The 16576-nt window shown below is 39.7% G+C and overlaps 1 protein-coding gene across 1 annotated transcript; it reads left to right on the top strand.

Annotated features, from left to right (window-relative positions):
* The first annotated feature begins 3229 nt into the window (after window positions 1–3229).
* On the top strand, window positions 3230–14148 carry LOC122668554 (protein PATRONUS 2-like). Its single transcript, XM_043865104.1, has 9 exons — window positions 3230–3347; window positions 6094–6201; window positions 6383–6409; window positions 6504–6587; window positions 13423–13599; window positions 13701–13740; window positions 13863–13895; window positions 14010–14044; window positions 14080–14148. The coding sequence occupies exons 2-8, from the start codon at window positions 6135–6137 to the stop codon at window positions 14011–14013; spliced, it is 432 nt and encodes a 143-aa protein (XP_043721039.1). The 5' UTR covers window positions 3230–3347; window positions 6094–6134; the 3' UTR covers window positions 14014–14044; window positions 14080–14148.
* The last annotated feature ends 2428 nt before the right edge of the window (window positions 14149–16576 follow it).

Below are 16576 nucleotides of genomic sequence, written 5' to 3'. Positions count from 1 at the left end.
GCGTGATCTTGTTCCGACCCATCCAATGATGTTGCTTATTCCATTCCGATTGGCCCCACAGAAAATCTGAACATATGCCATAAATTTTCTAATCACTGTTTTAGGGGATTCAGGATAGAAATAATATGAATTGGCATCGAAGCCAAAACATGTTTCAATAAGGTGATTCTCCCACCAGCAGAAAAAATAATACAACAATTAATGGTGCCCTCCCTCGATCACAAATAAATTATCCGGCCTGGTAATTGAAGGATATATGTATATGCATCATTGTAATATTAATATCCAATCCTTATTTCCGTGTCACCCAGAATAGATTTGTGCATGTGGACTTTGCAAGATCACGGTTTTGGCAAAGTAGAAGAAGATTGTGCGCAATGAATGGTGCATCTGACGCTCTGTAGCAGATCGACAAACATTAAATTTTTTTTTTTTTGGTTGAAGACAAACATTAATTGGACACAGCTAACACCAGTCCTAATGTAGTAGGTGATGTATTGTTTGGTCTGAAGAATAATTTAAGAGTGAAACTTGGGATACAAGATACATAAAATATAGAATCCTCTTTTTTTTTTTTTTTTTTTTTTGTCTTTTTTTTTATGAAAAGAAAGAAAAGATTATATTACTAAGAAGATGGCAAATTAGTACATAACTCATACATACAATGTAGTTTCTGTCTAGCAGTTAGATTAGACTTAAATTTTAACTAGGTTAATATCTTATCATTTGTTATACTTCGGAAGATGATATTTTTAAACATGTCTAAAATTTGCAAAAAATAAGTTAGAAGTTCATAGGGCCAAGGAGATCGGGATGGCGTTGGAAGAAGTTCAGGCAAAGAGTTGGAAGAACACCAAACTTCTTTCAGCTTCACACCTCTCTTGGTGGCAAAATCGAACCCGATAATTATCTCAATCAGCTCTGATTCTGAAACATGATGGTTCTTAATGAACTTGCATTGACCAAAATGAATTTGTCATCTAACAAAATGCCAATGGCCCATCTAGAAGAATTTAGGTCTCTGGAATCAATCCCTGGGCATAACAAAACAGGAAATTCTAAAGTAGTAGGTAAGTCAGGCATGGAAGATATAAGTAAATCCTCCTCATTAGAGTTATTTACAGGAATGGATGAAATGGGGTTTGGGGAGATATGAAGATCCTGCAACCAAATTGAAACCTTTCTTAGAAGCATTAAAGGATTAGGCTTAAGAAGAGTCTTAAAATAACAATTGTTTCTAGTTTCCCAAATATAGTAACAAGTTATAATAAACACAGAAAAAAAACCAGTTGAGAGAAAGTTTATCAAGCCTGCGGGTGAAGAATGTGGATATGCAGAAAAGTTTCATAGAAAGATGGGTAATAAACTCGGTTCTCAGCCCCAGAGGACTAACTACCTAGATATGTTTAACCCAATCACAGGAGAAGAAGATATGCCAGAGGGTCTCATTACAAGTGCCACAGAGAGCACAAGTGGAATCGGGCCTAAACCCATTGCAAAAACAATATCCTTAACTGGAATCCCTGTATTTAATACACGCTAAAAAAACATTTTAAACTTAGGATGCAAATTAAAGGTCCGCTTGATAACATTTCTACTGTTTCTATGCTGAGAAACAGAAGAAATAGTTTCGTTTCTGTGTTGAGAAACAGTTTTTGTAGCGCTTGGTAAACCTGTTCTGGAAACATTTCTAGAATACAATTGGAACACCAATGTTGTTTGATAAAATCTGTTTTCATAAACCTGTTCTTATACTGTTACCAATAATTACAGAATTGCCTACTACTATTTAAATCACAGTCATATTTTTTACATTGTAATCAATATTTCTAAAATTTAATAATGCATTTGTCTTTAAGAATGTACTTTAGCTAATAAAAATTAATATCGAAATTAAAAGTGGTTGGAGTATGGTTTGAGCTATATGTTATTTGATAACCTATCTATAAACAGATGGTTAATCAAGAGGAAACTAGTGAATATCAATAACAAGAACTAACACCGTTTCCTACTTTTCTAGTGGATAACACATAATCTCTAAATTCTAATAATGTATACAGACACAGGGGTGATCCTTAGTTGCACCTACTACAAAAGCAATCAAATCAATTTGCTATAAGACCTCAAAAAAAAGTCTGAGAGTTGTCATTCTAAAATTACCTTAATTGACTATGCTTTGAACGGTTGAATAAAAAGGATCTTAGTGGATTTGAACCACTATCCCTTGGAACATGCTTATGTTCCAAGTGCTCTACCAACTTGAGATAAAGACCCATCAAGTAGAGTTTGGAACTTACAAGTAAACCTAAAACATTGACACAACCCTTGCTTAAAAGAGAAATACTCAATGGATTTTCTAAATTTCAATTAAGCTTCAAAGTATTATGAGCTTATAAAAAACCACCGGTACTGTGTTGGGTCCAGGGTCCAGTATAGAATCAACTACCACACAATATGGGCTCAAGAGTTGGTCCTTTTACAATGTAAATCCAATATTACTCAGCCCACTTAGATTACATTTACACCCGACATCATAAACCTTAGAATAGTATGAAATAGAAAATCTCTCACATATGCACTAACTATTGAAGGGCATGGATCCAACTTAACCAAAGATACCAACTCTTAACTTATATCTAGACTAAACTTAATTGAAGTAGGCTAAGAATTTGGATTGTCTACGGCCTGCTTGATCGTAGCAGCCATAGCAAACGCCCTAATGAGGCGCGGTGCAATGACCGCCTTACCCTACCCAAGCGCCTTGCCCCCTGCTCGGGCAGGGCGATCATTGCACCGCGTCTCATTAGTGAGCTGCTATGGCTGTTACGGGCAGCAGGCCGTAGACGATCCTGATCCATAGGTTAATGGCAATTGGACCAAAGGATATTTACCTTATACGGCTGTAGTCATAGTTGGAGCGTTAAAAGTTAAAACCCACCCTACCAGGAGGTCTTGGGTTCGATCGAACATCTTGGTTCTTTGTGGACGGATCTGTATCCATAGGATATCTATGGATGGTTAGCTAAATTTGCTAATTAGGGTTTTTATTTATTTTTTATTTTTTTATAATTGGCTAATTAGGGTTAATATGACCATAAGTCTTCAGTAAGAGAGATCAGCCCGACCCGTCAGGACCGGCCACGATGACCGAGGCAAGTTTATAACCGTTTGAGACATGACCGTTCTAAAGTATCAGTTTTAGTAAAGTTTTTTAAAATTTGAATCTCTCTCTCTCTCTCGCTCGCGCTCTCTCTACTCTCTCCTTGGAAAATTGATCGATCAATCGGAAGTTCGTAACTGAAGTTTAGTTAGAATCTGATCTTCTGAAATCTGAAGCATCCTGGTAAGGCCCTTTTCTCCCTTTTCAGTTTGGTTTCGAGTTTTGATTCTAGGTATTAGGGTTTTACTTGAAACTCTACCCTTTCTTGTTGGTGCGTTTTAGTCTCCTTATTGAATCTATTTTGATTCTTTGGTTGGATGTTCACAATTCATTGATTGATTTGGTTTCACTCTTATACCTCTGTCAAAGTCTTGGGTTTTTAGTTAAGGATTTTGTTCTTTCTCTGAGCGTTGATGGACCTGTTCACGTCGATTTTTTAAAATTAATTCTTTAATCTATGCATATATTAACTATAGTAGACCTTTTTTTTTCTCCTCCGAATTTATTTTTAGATATTCATGCTGCTTGGTGGTTTCTCTGCAATCTTTGTATGTTTAAATTTGCATGCACACTTTTTTTCCCCTATAATTTCAAACTATAATCAATGAATTGTTTAGCCGCCTCTTCATTAATTTGAATGGTATTTATTTTTGAAAATTTTATTTTTAAGGTGCGTGGAGTCTATTAGAAGATTGTTACTCAAGTCTGTGGTAATATTGTAATTTCAGACATTTAAATAATGGTCGTTAGTAGAAGCTGATTATGAGGCTAATAGATTTTCAGGGTTTAAGGACAGAAAATTTGAGTTTGTTGGCTGTTAGGTAAAAAACGATCATTGGGGTTTGCTGGTTTCTCTCTCTCTCTCTCTCTCTCTCTCTCTCTCTCCTTTCTAACTTTCTTCTACAGTCAATTGTTCTGTCTCTTGCCTGAAATCTCCTACTTCAGGTTAGTATCTATCTTCTAATCTCTCTTCTTCTTTCCGTAGGAGAGATACCATGTTTTTTCTAGTCAATTCTTGTTATGAATGTGGAATTAGGGGATATGATTAGCTTAGTTGATTAGATTAATTAGGTTGTTTGTTGATTAGTTAGGTTGTTGTTACAAAGGGTTGGTTGTATTACCCCTATAAAAGGGATTTCCTTGTAATTCATTGAGCATGAAAAGAATGAAGAAATTAGTTTAGTTTGTCTCTCTCAGTTCCCTCTTCTTAGGAGTCCCTCACTGACTCGAATTAGTGAGATTTTCTCTGTTAGGGTTCTTGAATCCCTTTAGAGAGACAAACAGAGAAAATCTCACTAATTCGAGTCAGTGAGGGACTCCTAAGAAGAGGGAACTGAGAGAGACAAACTAAACTAATTTCTTCATTCTTTTCATGCTCAATGAATACAAGGAAATCCCTTTTATAGGGGTAATACAACCCTTTGTCACAAGAACCTAACTAATCAACAAACAACCTAACTAATCTAATCAACTAATCTAATCATATTGCCTAATTCCACATTCATAACAATTCTCCTCATAGTTTTCTAGCAAAGAAAACCCAATTTTCTTATTAACTGGATATATATCAACTTCCCTAGAACACTTGACCAGAGTATCCTGCAATTCTGTTTTATATCATAACTTCTAGCAGTTTTCTTTTAAAACCCTAATATCTGCCTTGGTTTGATTATAATGGATTTCTTGTAGTTAACCTATTCTGTCTTCCTAGATTTCCCATATATTTCTTTCTTTTACTCTTATCTGAATTCAGTTTTCATATTATTTTAAATTTTTAGTAGGATCTCCTATTAGTATCTATCAATTTTTTAATTGAAAGTTAATATTTCTTTAAGTTTCATATTTGATCGCTATATAGTTCTTGTAGATTCCGGCAAGGTTCGCCTTACATTTCTAAACTAGGGTCTTAGCTTGCTCTTTTCTACATTAAATTCTTTGTGTTTAAGCTAATTAAAATTTGTGAGTTGTACAAGAGTTAGGTTTAACAGCATATATCACATCACAGTTTTGAAAACTGAACTGGACACCTGACTGAAAAAGGCCCGGTTCCGGTTTTGGGGTGTTTTCTAATGATTTTGCCCCAGTCAAACCACAGTTCAGTGAAAAAACCTGAAAAAAATATCCAAGGAATAAAGAAACAGAAAAAAAGTGAAGCATGAAATAATGTCTTCACTCCTTGGCGTGTGCTTTAACATAGGCTTGTTCATGAAGCATGGGTTCGAACTTGCTTGCACACAACATGAATTAAACTTGCTTGCAGCTTGCACACAACAAGAATTAACTTTTTAGAGAGATAGCCGGTGGGCCCCGGCCAAACTGGGTGGTTTGCAAAAATCCAGACTGTTTCCAAAAAGTGGCCTTGTTGACATTGGTTTTCTGTTAAGGCGGTTCTCTAGCAAGACCGAACCGAAAATTCAACACTATGTATCACACACCATGAAAATAGATAGTCACAAATAATGACAGTATCTCATACAGAATTTGCCTTCAAGAAGCGCTTAATTAGAATCTAGAAGTAAGACTGAATGGAATTATATGAAGGGTAAAAAAAGAATTTTGGTGTAGAAATATTTGAATTGGAGGAGGGAACTGCATTTCATATTCAAGTACATATTACAGTGTAGCTTTTGGAATACCTCTACAACTTTTTCTTTTACTTTCTTTTTTTTTTTTTTTTTTTTGGGGGGGTGGGGTGGGTGTGTGGAGTTGGCTTTTGCAGTATTCGGGCTTTTAATGTAGTTGTTCATTGGTTGATTATTTATTTATACATCCTCAAGTTTTTATCTATCATCACCTAAAACAGAAACCAATCTCAAACTTCTCCAGTGAAGGAAACTACAGTCTTTTGCTGCATTTGCATCCTTGTGTTGAATTTTTCTTTTCTTTTTGGGTAGTTATAGACTTGTGTTGATGATACTCTGCACTTCTGCAGGACATATTGAAATTTGTTGGTCCACAATAAAAGAAAGCAGCAATGGCAAACATTCTAGCACAAGGGCAGCTGATCCTTCAAGATGAGAATTTGGGTATCCTGCATAAAGGTGCTGAACATGTTTTTCTTCTTTTATAAACAGGATGGAAAACCATCAGAACTGTTAATATTATGTTACAAGTTGAAAATTCCATTTTATTAGGCTTCTGCGAATGGAGAGGCGAAAAGTTTTAAAGAACCCAAGAAGAAAGGAGCAGGGGGACTTGGCCATTGGAAACCACTCCTTCAAGATGAGAATTTGGGTATCCTGCATAAAGGTGCTAAACATGTTTTTTCTTCTTTTATAAACAGGATGGAAAACCATCAGAACTGTTAATATTATGTTACAAGTTGAAAATTCCATTTTATTAGGGGCTTCTGTGAATGGAAAGGCGAAGAATTTTAAAGAACCCAAGAAGAAAGGAGCACAGGGACTTGGCCATCGGAAAGCACTCAATGATATGATGCAGATCCAAGTTCACGCAAGAAGAAGAAGAGCAGCCTTTGAGCAGCCTTTGATTTTCGTTGGAGCCTTTACTTGTTTGTTCTTTTATGCTAGGGTTAAAACAGTCTTTTATTGCTTAGTTCTTCCCTCCACGATTTTAGAGGGATAGGTTGCTTTATTTGTTTGTTTTATTTGTTTAAACTTGTACTCCCATTTAGAGTACAAGTATGCTGATTGTAATTAGGAATCAGATTAGGAATCACCACTCCTAATCTGACTAGGATTGCTTCTAGGATTTAGGACTGGAACTCCCAGTTCAAGTCTCATTATTTGTAAGGCCTTTCCCCCCCTTTCATTATAAATAAGATAAATCGTGGGCAGGCTCCCCCACTTATTATTGCATTAAAAACTCGTGTTTCAGAATCCGAGATTGCCGCCATCGAGCCTGCCTCTGCTCCATCTGCGAGCCTGCATCCTTGTGGACTCAAGGTGGTTAAAGGGTGGGTTCTCCTACGACTCCTTGCACTGTGAAGGTCAGGAGGTCTTCTTCAATCTTCAAGCTGTTGCTGCTCCTGCACATTAACCCTGCAACTTATCCATTCAGCCCTCAACCCCATTAAACCTGCAACTCCTACTTCAACTAGGACTCCATTATAATTCTAGCCATCACCTTCAAACCCTATTTTCAGCCCACCTTCCCTACATCATTCCCCATACTCGGCCTCAGCCCTAGCCTATAATTCGCACTCTAACCCCTTCATCTCTTCACTCCATTAAACCCTAAAGCCTGTGACCCGATTCTGCCCAAAATTGCAGAAACTCAAAACTTCTCCAAACCCTAATATCGTTATACCATTAAGATCTCTGAAACCTGCCTTTTAAACCCCTATAAACCCCATTGTCATTACTTAGCCCTAACCCTAGATTTTGCCCTAATAACCCTAATTTGCCCATTCGGCCAACCCTTAGACAGAACCTGGTCCTAAGTGGAAGTTATTTCACCTAGGCTACATCAAATTGGTATCAAAGCCATGGCTGAACATGGCAGCCCTGCTATGGATCCCACACGACCACCCCAACTGATTCCCTTCTTTGCAATCATGGCTATCTTTGCGAAAGATCTCAACGAGACAACAAGTTCTTGGTGATCGAATGACAACCATGGAACAAAAGCAAGTCTACCTATTATAAACAACCCTCTATACGTAGAGGAAGATCGGCTACAAGTCCATTCTGAAGTTCATGGCACTCTGGGAATGAATGAGCACTACAGAGATCATTCCAGACGTCACAGGGACCACAGAGATCAGTCTAGACATGACCGAGGCTACAGGGATCGAAGAAGATATGACAGGGATGACTACAGAGAAGATAGGGACAGAACTACTGAAGCACCTCGAAGACCTAATTTTGAGGAATATTTGAGATCCTACTTCACTGGAGATGAAGCCCAAAACAGAAGATTTGATACACAGAAGGTCAAGCTAGAATTGAAAGAGTATGATGGGACTGGTGATCCACAGAAATTCTACGACTGGCTTGCTGCCCTAGATGACTACTTCCCTAGATGACTACTTTGATTGGTATGATTTGCCTGAAGATCGAAAGATGAGACTGGCACGCACTAAATTAATTGGTGTTGCTAGAGACTGGTGGCGCAAGACAGAGAGGGATATGGAACGTGAAGGTAAAACACCTACCAACTGGGAGGATATGAAGTATGATTTGAAAGAGAAGTATTTACCAAGACACTATACAGCTCAGATGCAAGACCAATTCAACTCCCTTCGTCAAGGGAATATGACTGTATCCGAGTACATGCAGAAATTTGATTCTCTCTCATCTCGCACCGACACAATAGAAAGTGCTACTCAAACGTTGTCCTGAGTCCGATTGGGATTGAGATCTGACATCCTCAGAGCTATTGGCGTTGTGGATGTTCTGGACGTCAAGGATTGCTTTGAGAAGGCATTGAAGGCAGAAGATCTATTGAACACTACTAGAAGGTTTGGTTCTACTGCTGTCGACACCAGAAAATCTTTTCCAGCATCCAAACCAACTAATGGTTACAATAGAGGTAATAACACCACTGCTGGTTCTACACGGACAACCCCTTACACTCGGCAACTCTTCACGTGTGGACAAGGGTAAAGCCCCAATGACTACCAAGTGAGTCCAACACTTGTTATCGCTGCAATGAGAAGGGACACTATGCTAAGGACTGCCCACAACGACAACGGCAGATTCATGTAGCTGAAAAGGAGGAAGAAAGCCCTGATGAATTTGATGAACAGGGTATTTATGCATGACCCCCCAAAGATGGTGATGATGGGACTGCTTATTTTGACGACTTGGGTGATGAATTTGAAGATACCCGAGGTGTACACGTAGTAGCACGTATATTGAGTGCTGAATCCAAAGGTGAAGATTGGCGACGTAGTTGCATCTTCTATACCCGCTTGCGAGCAGGTGAGCGCACTGCCCAGATAATTGTTGATAGTGGTAGTTGCGTTAATGTTGTGTCTGAAGATCTTGTGGAGAAGGCGAATCTGAAATTTGAGAAGCACCCGATGCCCTACAAAGTCTCCTTATTGAATGGGAATAAGCTTGATGTGAACAAGCGATGCTATGTTCCCTTACAAGCCCAAAAATATTCAGAGGAAATTTGGTGTGATATCATTCCGATGAGAATGACTGATGTCCTACTAGGGAGACCGTGGCTTTATGACAATGATGTTGCTCTCCTAGGAAGAAAAAACCTCTGTGTGTTTCAACATAAAGGAGAAGAGATCAAGTGGTACCCACTTAATTTGCCTGCAGAAATACGGAAACGTCGTGTCATGCGCACTAATCAAAAGGGGACAGAATCTGAAAATAAATTGCTAGCTGTTCCACAAGGGAATTTGAACAAATCAGCCATGATACGGGACTGGTTCTTGCCTTGGTGACTCAAGAGGTTGCTGCCCCAACCGAACAGAAGTTTGCACAACCCATCAAGGATCTATTGCAGGACTTTTCAGATGTAGTACCCGAAGAACTGCCCAATGAGTTGCCACCACTCAGAGATATTCAACATGCCATCGATTTGGTACCTGGTGCTATGTTACCAAATCTGCCCGCCCTCTGAGATGAGCCCCTCGGAGCATGAAGAGCTTAATAAACAAGTTGGAGAGCTTCTCAAGAAGGGATTTATTGAAGAAAGCATAAGCCCTTGTGCTTTGTTCCAGCCTTTGTTGACACCGAAGAAGGATGGTTCATGGCGTATGTGTGTGGACAGCCGAGCTATCAACAAGATCACCATCAAGTATAGGTTCCCAATTCCTAGGCTTGATGACATGCTAGACATGCTGTCCGGTTCTAAGATCTTCTCCAAGATTGACCTCCGCAGTGGATACCATCAGATCCGCATACGGCTTGGAGACGAATGGAAGACAGCCTTCAAGACCAAAGATGGATTATTCGAGTGGAAGGTCATGCCCTTTGGCCTGACGAATGCACCTAGCACCTTCATGAGAGTCATGACCCAGGTACTTCGTCCCTTCATCGGTAAATTTCTTGTTTATTTTGATGATATTTTGGTGTACAGTAAAGACCCAGATGAGCACATAGACCACCTGAAACAAGTTCTCAGAGTACTCCGGCAAGAGAAGTTGTTTATCAATTTAAAGAAATGTTCCTTCATGCTGTCCAAGGTTGTTTTCCTTGGTTTTATAATTTCTTCAAAGGGTGTTGAAGCTGATCCGAAAAAGGTCCGAAGCGTTGTTGAATGGCCTACTCCGAAGACATTTACTGAAGTGCGAAGCTTCCATGGTTTGGCTTCTTTTTATAGGCGATTCATTCGCAATTTCAGTGCCATCATGGCACCCATAACCGAATGCACCAAACAGAATAAGGGTCCGTTCGCATGGACAGCAGCCGCTCAAAAGGCCTTCGAAGTGATTAAGAAGAAGATGACTGAATCTCCGGTGCTACGCCTGCCCAACTTTGACCATATTTTCGAAGTTGCTACTGATGCTTCCCATGTTGGTCTAGGCGGGGTTCTTATGCAGAATGGGCACCCTATTGCATTCTACAGTGAGAAACTCAATGATGCCAAGACTCGGTACTCTACTTATGATATAGAGCTTTATCTTTGTTGTTCAGGTCTTGCGGCATTGGAGACACTACCTTATTGGCAAAGAGTTCATCCCGTACTCGATCATGAGGCACTCAAGCACCTCCACTCACAAAAGTCCATTAGCACCAGGCATGCTAAATGGGTTGCATATTCTGAGGATTTCAACTTTGCCCTCAAATACAAGTCGAGAAAGGAAAATACGTTGGCTGATGCACTTGAGTAGAAAAGTCGACCTTGAACACTTTCTCAGCCCATGCACTTAGCATCGAGCAGATCAGAGACGAGTATGCTAGTGACAAGGACCTTCAAGTCCTATATGCTGATTTGAAGTAGGGTGGACAGCACCCTAAGTACTCCTTGCATGATGGTTACTTGTTCTTCGGAACCCGGCTGTGCATTCCCGATTCGTCCTCACGACACCACATTATCAGGGAGTTACATGGAGGAGGTTTAGGAGGACACTTCGGGAAAGATAAAACCATCTTACAGGTAACTGATCGGTACTATTGGCCTCACTTGGCCAAGGATGTAGAAACATGTAATCAAGCGATCTGAGTTTGCCGCTAGCTAAAGGTACCAAGCAAAGCACAGGCCTCTACTCACCACTGCCGATTCCTCACCAACCATGGGTTGACCTCAGTATGGATTTCATACTTGGTCTACCCCCTACTAAAGAGAGATTTGACTCCATCATGGTGGTGGTTGACAGATTCACCAAGATGGCACACTTCATTCCTTGTCGAAGAACACTTGATGCTTCCCACATTGCCAAGCTATTCTTCAAGGAGATTGTTCGCATCCATGGGTTACCCAGTACCATTGTATCTGATCGTGATGTGAAGTTTATGAGTTATTTCGGAAGACTCTATTGCTTGAAGACAAACACCAAGCTTTTGTTCTCATCGCATTCCATCCCCAGGGTGTGACGACAGAGGTAGTCAACGAGCCTTGGTAATTTGCGGTGTTTGGTCCGAGATTATGAGAAGACATGGCCCTCTATCCTTGACATTGGTGAGTTTGCATACAACAGCTCCGTGAACAGGACCACCGGTCGTACTCCCTTCGAGATTCTTCTTGGGATACAACCCCGTCGCCCGATTGATCTCATTCCCTTACCCCTCAAGCTCGGGTAAGTATTGAAGTGATGAGTTCATTCGTCATATCACCAAGTGCATGCAAATGTTCGGCGCAAGATTGCACTCGATTATGATCACTACAAGTCCACGCCGACAAGCATCGCCGGTTCGTTGAGTTCAAGCCAGGCGACATGGTCATGGTACGGGTGAATCCAGAGAGACACCAACCGGTGTCAGCGATAAGCTCCATCCACGAAGATGGGTCCGGTATAAGGTGCTAAAACGTATTGGACCTAATGCTTATGTTCTAGAGTTACCGATGATATGGGCATAAGCAATGTTTTCAACGTGGCTGATCTATATTTGTACACGGGGCATCATTCCAATGATGGCAATTCAGAGCACATGTTGCGGCTGCCCCAACTGAAGCCACCTCCAGAAGATGTGATTGAAGAAGTTCTGGATGATATGCACAAGACGACTCGTCAAGGCGCCGGTTATCACTCTTTCCTTGTTAAGTGGAAAGGTCGACCACGCCAGGACAGCACTTGGATACATGCTGATGATTTCAGGAGGCTCGATCCGGAGTTGTATGATCGCTACATGGCATTCACCCATTCATCGGAGATGAATGTTTCTAAGCCGGGGAGAGCTGATGCAAATCCAAGTTCACGCAAGAAGAAGAAGAGCAGCCTTTGAGCAGCTTTTGATTTTCGTTGGAGCCTTTACTTGTTTGTTCTTTTATGCTAGGGTTAAAACAGTCTTTTATTGCTTAGTTCTTCCCTCCATGATTTTAGAGGGATAGGTTGCTTTATTTGTTTGTTTTATTTGTTTAAACTTGTACTCCCATTTAGAGTACAAGTATCTTGATTGTAATTAGGAATCGATTAGGAATCACCACTCCTAATCGACTAGGATTGCTTATAGGATTTAGGACTGGAACTCCCGGTTCAAGTCTCATTATTTGTAAGGCCTTTTGCCCCCTTTCATTATAAATAAGATAAATCGTGGGCGGGCTCCCCACTTATTATTGCATTAAAAAGCGTGTTTGAGATCCGAGATTGCTGCCATCGAGCGCTGCCTCTGCTCCATCTGCGAGCTTGCATCCTTGTGGACTCAAGGTGGTTAAAGGGTGGGTTCTCCTACGACTCCTTGCCTTTGTGAAGGTCGGGAGGTCTTCTTCAATCTTCAAGTTTGTTGCTGCTCCCGCACATTAACCCGCAACTTATCCATTCAGCCCTCAACCCCATTAAACCTGCAACTCCTACTTCAACTAGGACTCCATTATAATTCCAGATCTAGCCATCACCTTCAAACCCTATTCTCAGCCCACCTTCCCTACATCATTCCCCACACTCGACCTCAGCCCTAACCTATAATTCCCAGTCTAACCCCTTCATCTCTTTACTCCATTAAACCCTAAAGCCTGTGACCCGATTCTGCCCAAAATTGCAGAAACTCAAAACTTCTCCAAACCCTAATATCTTTATACCATTAAGATCTCTGAAACCTGCCTTTTAAAACCCTATAAACCCCATTGTCATTACTTAGCCCTAACCCTAGATTTTGCCCTAATAACCCTAATCTGCCCATTCGGCCAACCCTTAGACAGAACCTGGTCCTAAGTGGAAGTTATTTCACCTAGGCTACATCATGATATTTCCAACTCATCTCGGCTTCGGCAGGAGGCCTCATCAAAGAAGAATAATAATTTGGAGGAGTTCAATATTGATGACCAAATGTGGTTGCATGATCACAGTAAGTGCGTAGAGTTGCAAACAGCAGCTATGGATCGCTATCTCTATATGGAGAGAGTTTTTTCAGATCTTGGTACTAATTCTACTTCTCAATTCTCTACATGGTAATGTCTTTTTTACACATATGTTTGACCATTTAAGATTGTCTTCCCCAGTATCCGAGGTGTACGGAAGATTATCTCCGGTTACATCTCCAAAGTCCAAAACATCAAAGGTTTGTGATGCAATGTCTATTGAGAATGTTTAGGTCTTCTGCTTTTGTTGTTGTTGCTTTCTGATATTCTTTACAAATGTGGATTGTAAACATAATAATACTACTTTGGTTGTATGTTGCAGGCTGGTTTTGGTAGTCCTCCCAGGTCTCTGGAGTTGAGCCCTCTGTCCGAGCCTTCATTATGGTTGAGCCCGCCCAGTTCTCTAATTAGGTGGCCTCCTTCCCCAGTATTCGAGTTGTACAGTTTTGATTAACTGCCATAGCTGGAGTTGATACAGTCATCCGAACTGCCAAATCCAACATGGTCGAACAGGGACTAACTGTGCCAAATCCAGCTAGGTTGAACAGGGATTACTCTCATTCCCTAATGCAATTTGAGCCACTTGGGTTTATCTTGTTATCAAGGTATAAGTTTTTTTTTTTTTTTTTTTGGGTGGTGAAATGTACCAAATAGTTATTCTTTTTGTTTACTCCTAAGTGTAAATCTGAAGCTAATTCCCTGCAAGAGGGGATACCCTAATTACATTGTAGAATCTAAACAGAAAGGAAATCATGTGCTAATTCAGTCATAGAAGCAAAGTATGTGGTTGTATGACTTCACCAACCCCCATGAAATTGTTTTGCCTGGGTTGGGGATTTGAACTCCTGGCCCATCATGGAAATATTAGCTTGGGTTGGGGGATGTTCCAAGTAAAATTTCCTCTCCTAAAGCATGTGGGATGTGTATATGATATTTTATATAACACACCATTATGCCGCCATATTATTCAAATTAGGGGTACACGGAACCCTATCTTCGAGCCATAGTACTATATCTCGCAATATATTGGTATCTCGGGCCTACCGAAATATCTGAAATTTAGCGAAATTTTGTTGAAATATTGCATTTTTTCTGCAATATTTTGGGAGTCCATCTCGGTGGGTATTTGGTCATATCTAGACCTGATATTTCATGGACATCCTTATTTAAGCTAAATAAACACATTTAAACCTTCATACTGCAAAAAAAATGAACTCAAAGTGGTGTTTTGGGTTTGCATCCTTGATTGACTGTATACGGTCAGACCCTATTGTATAAAATAGTTAAATACATATTGTTTAAGTAATAAAAGACATAATAAGAAATTTTAACAAAGTAATGAAACAAAAATAAAGTCAAGTGTAGCCTTTAGTTTAAAGTTTAAACTCATAGAGTCATAACTCATAAGCACATAAGTCATAACTCATAAACTTCATAATAGTCAATAGTTCAATACTCAATACACAAAGTATTTCTACGAAATTTACCGAAATGTACCGAAATATACTCGCCGAAATTTGAACTTTTTTCATTTCGGAAGCCCAACTTGTCTCGGCCCTACCGAAATTATCGAAATTTTGCGATATATCGTGAAATTTTGTACCATGCTTCGAGCACAATTTTGACTATTTTATTGGCAAAGTCATCAATGGATCTTCATTTAATTGAATAGTATTCAGAAAGACTTTTCCAACTATATACGGATCATAAAAATCTGACAATCGGATCTCCAAATATCATCACCCTCGAAAGTTTACCCAAAAAGATGATAATGCGTTAAAATATGCCGGTGCAGCGTGCTAAAATGTGTTGGTGATCTTTGCAAGGAATTGCTAGCTAACTTAGTTTTGGGCGCTGGTGAGTTTGACCCGGGAATCATTGACGAATGACGCATTAATGTGTGAGTTGGCTTTATAATGTGCTAGCGAAATAACATTGAGAAGAAACTCTGAGGTCCAAAAAAAGAGAAAAGGAGGAATACCCCAGAATTGTTGGGAGAATGTCGGAAGAGTGGGAAAAGATGAAAATACCCTTGGGTTCGAAATTTTGCCAGAAGATCTAAGGAATCGCGGGAACTCTGTAGAATTGAGAGTCTAGGAGCCCTCTCTAACCAAAAGAGGTAATTTCCTCTCCCATCCTTCATTTCATTTAAATTATTAGTTAATATTTCATCATTAAGCCATCATTAATGTCAATTTTATTGCAAATGTGTTATATATGTATATTGCATTATGCCGTAATAATGTTGAATTTTCTGTAATATTCTAGAACTTAGCATAATTATGATCTTTAAAATAAATAAAACCCAATTTTTAGGCTTTTATAATGTTTTTTTTTTATTTTTTAACCCGAATATTATCTGGGACCCAGGCTGGCCCCTAAAATTTTATTAATGATCAATTCAACTATGAAGAAAAGAATACAAAGGGGGGGGGGACTTTCCCGCCTTACCCCAACCCGAAAAGACATACCATTCTCACACACGAGAGAGGGGAGCTTACCACCCTACACAAACCCAAAAGAAAAAAACAGCATTATTTTCGCACAACCGAGAAACCAGCCGCCTCCTCCCGAATAATCTGCTTAAGATCCGGAGGAAGATTCATAGATGAATTAAATAGCGTGTTGGACACCGAAGCACAAGCATAATTTGCTAACTAGTCAACTGCTCTGTTACCTTCTCTAAAGGAGAAGGAAATCATCGGGCGAAGATCTTGAACAAGAGCAAAATTTCGTGGAACTAGTACCACCCCTTCCAAACATTGCACTTCTTCTTGGAAATACAGTGCACCGCCAAGGCTGAATCCAAATTGATGTGGAATTCCGAAAATCCCATTTCAGCGCAAAGCTTTAGACCATTCCTTAAGGCTCTAAATTCCGCGATGGAATTAGTACAATCACCATAAAAGTTTGCAAAGACTGCCAAGACATGATCATTAAACTGTTAGGCCTGACCAAGACCGACGTGACCTTGTTTGTTTTCTCATATTGCTAGTTTATTATTTAAATGTCATGACTGTTAATTATCCAAAGAAA

This window comes from Telopea speciosissima, chromosome 1 (genome assembly GCF_018873765.1).
Source record: "Telopea speciosissima isolate NSW1024214 ecotype Mountain lineage chromosome 1, Tspe_v1, whole genome shotgun sequence".
Lineage (NCBI taxonomy): Eukaryota > Viridiplantae > Streptophyta > Magnoliopsida > Proteales > Proteaceae > Telopea > Telopea speciosissima.
The sequence above is the reverse complement of the archived record's forward strand: the minus strand, read 5'-3'. Positions and strand labels throughout refer to the sequence as shown.